The 6,000-nt window shown below is 40.5% G+C and overlaps 1 protein-coding gene across 3 annotated transcripts in view; it reads right to left on the bottom strand.

Annotated features, from left to right (window-relative positions):
- CFI (complement factor I) overlaps positions 1-6,000 on the bottom strand; it is a 71,730-nt gene that overhangs the window by 28,445 nt on the left and 37,285 nt on the right. For all 3 annotated transcript variants that reach the window (XM_029942009.1, XM_029942002.1, XM_029942013.1), the window contains exons 3-4: positions 2,218-2,497; positions 595-748 (exon numbers count right to left, since the gene is read on the bottom strand). In XM_029942009.1, coding sequence (XP_029797869.1) covers positions 595-748; positions 2,218-2,497 — 434 coding nt within the window. The remainder of the gene's footprint in view (positions 1-594; positions 749-2,217; positions 2,498-6,000) is intronic.

Genomic DNA, 6,000 nt, shown 5'->3' with positions numbered 1-6,000 from the left:
CTGTGAAATTAGGTGATTAACTAGTTGGTACCTAACCTTCTAATTTCTGTATAAGTCTAATTACATGAAATAGAAGTGGAGGTTTTGATTTTTTACTTTGCTTTTCTGTTTGGAGTATCATTGAAACTACTGTATTGTAAATGATGGAAAATAATTGCATATGTTAAAAAATAAATTGTATAAAAAAATAAAAATTAAAAAAAACCCAAAAAACAAAAAACAAATCTCTTCAAGGTTGACCAAGAGAAAAAGATAGAAGACATAGATAAACAACATTAGGTATGAAAAAGTAGGCACAATTACAGACAAGTAGGGATATAGAGTAATGAACATATTTACAGCTATCTGAAACTGCAAAGGATTCATATCCAGAAACTTCCAACAAACTTACAGGTGGTCTAGGCTCAGCAGTGTTCTAAGTGGTAGTCAAACATCAACATATTTAATCCTCATAACAATGCTATGAGGCAGGTAGTTCATACTCTCAAATTACAAGGAAATTAAGGCACAGAAAGATTGGGTAATCAAAAAACAAATAATTGGAACAATAAAACAAAACCAACCCTGGAAAAATCCACTGACACAAGCACTTACTGTTGAAATCCAAGGTCAAGACAAGCCACATTAGCCTCCACCATGGTCCAAAGTTTTTTACATATGAACATTTTCTTATCTTGGTTTACAAGTTTTACTTCGACAATTCCCTCAGAAGAGGTAGTTCCATACTTTAAGGAAACACTAAATTGTCCTAAAATTAAACACACACACACACACACAGAGGAATGAGCAATATTTAGGCATTCACCTTTCATTATCTTGATTAAAAGCCTTTAAAATAAACGAAAAACATAATTTCAAATTACCTTTGAACACCATGAAGATTTTAATAAATACTAGTGTGGAATTATTTTATGAGGGCCTATTATGTATCAGTGGTTGTACTACCCAGTTATATAGAATATCATAAAATCCTCACATCACTCCTGTGAAGACTACAATGATATTTTTACACATGGGGAACATAAATGCCTCCATTTTTACACATGAGGTTAACTTACTTGCTCACGTGGGGAAGCTAGGAATCTGAAGTTACTATATTGATCTCACTCCCAAATCTGTGCTCTTGAAAGTAAGTCAAACAAGTAATTGAATTGTAAACAAATTTTGAGGTATTCTCATATATTTAAGGAATGTAATGCCTCAAGAGAACAAAAGTCTGCCACTGACAAATCTCCTTTCCAACAGGCCACAGAGATGGGTTCAAATAGGGAGCTTTCTTCCTCCTACTCCACAGTGCCTTGACATCTTAGCCCAGCACCGCACAAATATTTAGACTACTATGTGCTGGCATATGTCATGGTGCCTCTACAAGGAATGTTTTGAGTATTTTTCTATAAATTCATGAAGTGCCTGTGATAATTGACATCAGAAAATAAGGCTGAGGTTTGCTCTAATAGTTAAAATTTCATGAGCTCTTCTTGTGTGCCAAACACTGTGTGAAGAGCTTTACATACAACATTTTATTTAATTTTCATGAAAGTCTTAGGAGTTAGGAACTGGTGTTATTCTGATGTGGAAAATGGGGTCTAACCAAGGTCGGGTGGAGGGACTTGCAACTAAAACTGACAGTGAGATTCCCACCCTTACCCACTCCAGCAATCTGCATATGGCATCCTCAGTGTAGTAGGAGCCTGGGTGGAGAGTAGGAGAGCCTGATGTGCCAAGTTTGCTAGAGCATGTCCTAGGTCAGCAGTAGCCCAAGCTCCCCTTCGATCAGGGCCAGTGGGCCAGGGGTAGAGGCTGGTGGGAGGGACGCTAGAAGAAATGATCAGATCTGGAGGTCCAGAGGTGCAGCTCCATATCAATATTAATCTTATGTAAAGATTTTTTCACTGGATTCTGAACCAACTCAATGACACTGGGAATAGTCCTGTTAGCCAAGTAGAAGTGAGGGTGAGGATAATTGTGAAGGGCTGGGCAGCAGAGAGTGGCACAGGCACTGAGGGGAAGGACCAGCTTCAGGGCCTTGTGCTGTGAACACAAAGGCTGACTATATTCTGGTGACCCTAATTTCTGTAGTTATCACCCCAATTACAATTAAGGGCCTAGAGAGGAATTCTGAATTGTCATAACATATCATAGCAAACTTATTTTCTAGTAGACAGTATGGTAAACAATTTCTTTCTTATCTCACAGACTCATCTAGGGCTTTCTTACCTTCAGCTGTGCACGTTCCATTATTTAAAAACTTTGACCCTGGCCGAAGACATTCAAAACTCTTTTGCTGACAGTAAGTTAGGTAGCTTTTCCCATTAGTTGAACATACTGAGGTACCATTCTTTGGGCACTGATAAGGGAGTTTACAGATACAGGTCCCTTCGATGCATTTGTGCCATGGTTGACAGAAGACTTTATTGCAGGAGAGATGTGTGTATTTTTTACTTAGGCACTTGTTGTCTAGCAGATCCTTTTGAGGGGTGTATGATGTTAAAGGAAGCTGTAAAACACAAAACAAACACTGACAAACTAAAGTCTTCTTTTTTGAAGATGATTAAGTGAAGAAAAGGAACAAAAGAGATCCCCCTATCCCACAGTATGGATGAGGGTGGTGTGTTATGGCTTACAGAATCACGAATGTGACTTCTAGTCCTAGACTGGGGACTTACAGTTATATATGCTCTTGGGTAAGTTACTTACCTTTACGGAATGTGCACTTCCTCATCTGTACAATGAGGATAATATCTTCTATTTTTTAAGGCTAATGCAAAGTTTAGAAATTATATACATATAATGGGTGACAGGTATGCAATCAATGGAAGCTATTATCCTAAAGCCAATAGAAAACTCTGTCTTTGAAGAAATCAATGAATCTCATAAGTCATGTAAAAACTAACATAATTGGTGCTAAATATAATATTGTAGAATGAATTGCTTAATTTTAAATGAAACTGATTAATTTTATTAATAAATGCAAAACAATTTGTTAAACTCCTACTGTGTGTAAAGTTTCTCCAAGATGAACATACATGGGCTCTGTCTTCCAAGGGCTTGGTACCTAGGCAATAAGACAGAAACATATACAATAACAGGGGTACAAGGAAGACTGTGGTCGTTGATACAACAGTGTACAAATGCAATACAGTGCTCTTGGAGAACCAAAGTGGAAGAGAGTTAGTCTTTCTGGAGGGAGGGATTTAAAAAGGCCTCATGATGTGGTAGCATTTGAGCAAGGTAAGGAAAGACAGATGCTAGCAGAGGGCTGGTGCTAGTGAAAGACAGGAGGGATGGTACAGAATGTATTTTAGGGACTCCTGAACAGTCCCAACTGATGGACATATGGGGCTTTGTGTGCTTCAAAAGAGATAGTCACTGGTCAGGAAACTGGTAAGAGAGAGGCAGCAGGAGTGGAGTATGAGAATGGTTTGGAAAGACACTCAAGCAAGCAAAGCAATAGGATTGGACAGTTTAATCCATGCAGGGTTTGAGGGTGGGTCCTAGGTTTTGAGGCTGAGTGACAGTAAAAATGCATAATGATGTTTTTATGAATTTGGTTTGGGACTAGTTGTGTAAAAAGTGTCTAAAGGACATGTATCTAGACATACTTTGTGGAAAAGGGATATAGGTGTGCGTCTTAAGCTGGGAAGACAGATTATTAGTTAACTCAATAAATGAGTTAGTAAGCACCACACTGTGCCAGAGGATGGTTTAAGCCTAGGACCAGAGGGATAAAACTCTCTGTCCAACCCAAAGAGAAACAGGCAAGCCTGATAATTTCTCTGACAGACATGGGCTGGGGATGCCATTAGGACAGTGTTCTAGGCCCCTGGCCTGACTAGGAGGCTCCAAAACATTTCCAGAAATTCCTGTTCTCTGGGCTGTGTTGTGAGGGTGCTGTGCACGGGTCCTTTGGCAGAGGGGGTGGGGGCAGGCACGTCAGGTAGACTGTAAGGAGGAGAACACCAGGCTTGTTCCCTGCTGGAAAACAGAATGAGAGGTGGTGGGGGCTAAGAGAGCAGTCCTGAGGGAGCCACTTTAAGGAAGCAAATTTGCTTTTGAGGAAGATCTTGGGAGATGAGATCAGATAGGCAGGAGGCCAATTAGACCTGCAGGAATCCAGAGGACATCTGTTAAGAGCTGGAAACAGATCAGCTGGGTCAGAAATGCATTGTGGAAAGTCAGTGTTTTCTCTGTCCTCAAGTTGGCGATCTGGAGGATGAGTGTCTTGTCCCTTAGTCTCACCAGCCCCCACAACAAGTCCCCCTCTCTTTCTCAGTGTTTTTCCAGCTGCAATAAGAGCCAGTGGGGGCAGAAACAAACTGAATAATCTTTAAATGCTGTCATAAATACAAATAAAAACCATTCAATTAAAACCAGGAATAAATTTTGCATAAGCTCTGGAAGTCTTTCTACCTAATATGCTTTTCAGTAAACTTTATTAAACAGCCATAGAAACGAGAAAATTTGACGAGTTAGTTGTTTACTACACTGGCTTTTAATACACTGATTTTTACAGAAATCTACCAGTTACGTACTTTTCATGGTTCCATGTACCTCTTTCGTGGCACTTATTAGGGCTGAAACGTTTGTAATTACTTAGCTCCTGTATCTTCCACTGAGAAGACTGTACGTACCCGGATACAGGAACTGTCACCCTGTGTCGTATCATCCTTATATTGAAAGAGGGATATTCTGACTGAGTGCAAATAAAAAACAACTTGACAAAAACCTGGGAAAGTATTATAAATTTTCAATCATTATTTGCTTAGAGCAAAAACAAAAACTTAAGATTTTTAGTCCCAGGAACAGTCATATAACAGCAGGTACAAAGTCCAGTTCTGTGTAGCCATTGACATTCTGATCTTCATTTCAGGTGACAGCTCCTTTTTCCCAGCTCAGACTTGCTTGGAGGGGCATGTTGGACCTAGTATTCACTGAATGGTGAAAAAAAAACCCAACGCAGTCAGGACATTGAGGAGAATTTACATTTAAGGAGCTGAAGATGTGGAGCAAGTAAAAGAGTTTGCTTCCCAGTCAGAGAGGGGTCCTTTGCTCCATGTGTCTAACGCTGCAGAGAGCTTCAGAGGATGAAGGCTGAAAAAAGTCCACTGAATTAGATGAACAAAGATCACTGGGACTCTTTTGAAGTGGTTTGAGCTGAGTGTGAGCGTAGAAACCAGGCCTTGGTGAGTTAAGGCCAGAACAGGAAATTTAGAAATGGAAGCAGGGGAACAGGGCAGCCATTTTGGTTGGCCTTGTGCTTAGACATGGGACACTGAACACAGACTTTAAAAAAAATCTCTGCTTGGGGCACCTGGGTGGCTCAGTCGGCTAAGCATTCAACTTTGGCTCAGGTCATGATCTCACAGTTTGTGAGTTTGAGCCCCTCATGGGGCTCTGTGCTGACAGCTAGGAACCTGGAGCCTGCTTCAGATTCTGTGTCTCCTTCTCTCTCTGCCCCTCCCCCAATTGTGCTCTGTCTCTGTCTCTCAAAAATAAATAAATGTAAAAAAGAAAATTTTTTTTAATTCTCTGCTTCTTCTCCAAGTCCTGCTAAAGTGAAGGTAACAGAATTAAAAAAACAAAAACAAAAACACCCAAAGCGAATGAAGGGACTGTTAGAGGCAGTTAGTTAGGTTCTTACAGGATGCCTGGAGGCCAGTGAAGAAGTCGTGCTCAGCTATCAGGAAAATCAGAGGCCTGTCCAGGCAAATGCTGGAACAAAGCCACAAGAAGCTGGATCAAACCAGACAGGCCCAACATGGCTGAAAAGTAGACTGAATAGGGAAGAAAAGACCTGAAACCCTGCCTCCAAGACATCCTTGCTCCAAACAGTAAATATTCCACCTCCTTGTTAACAATCATCAATAAAAGATAGAAACCCAAACCTCAGAGCCTGCAGTGTTCTCTTTCTCTCCCTTCCCCCCTCCCCTCTCCCCTAGCTTGTCCTTTCTCACATCTCCAGAGCATACCTTCACTTTAATAAACTTTCCTGCTGGTACT

The sequence above is a fragment of the Suricata suricatta genome, chromosome 1 (genome assembly GCF_006229205.1).
Source record: "Suricata suricatta isolate VVHF042 chromosome 1, meerkat_22Aug2017_6uvM2_HiC, whole genome shotgun sequence".
NCBI lineage: Eukaryota > Metazoa > Chordata > Mammalia > Carnivora > Herpestidae > Suricata > Suricata suricatta.
This window is presented reverse-complemented; position numbering and strand designations above follow the sequence as displayed.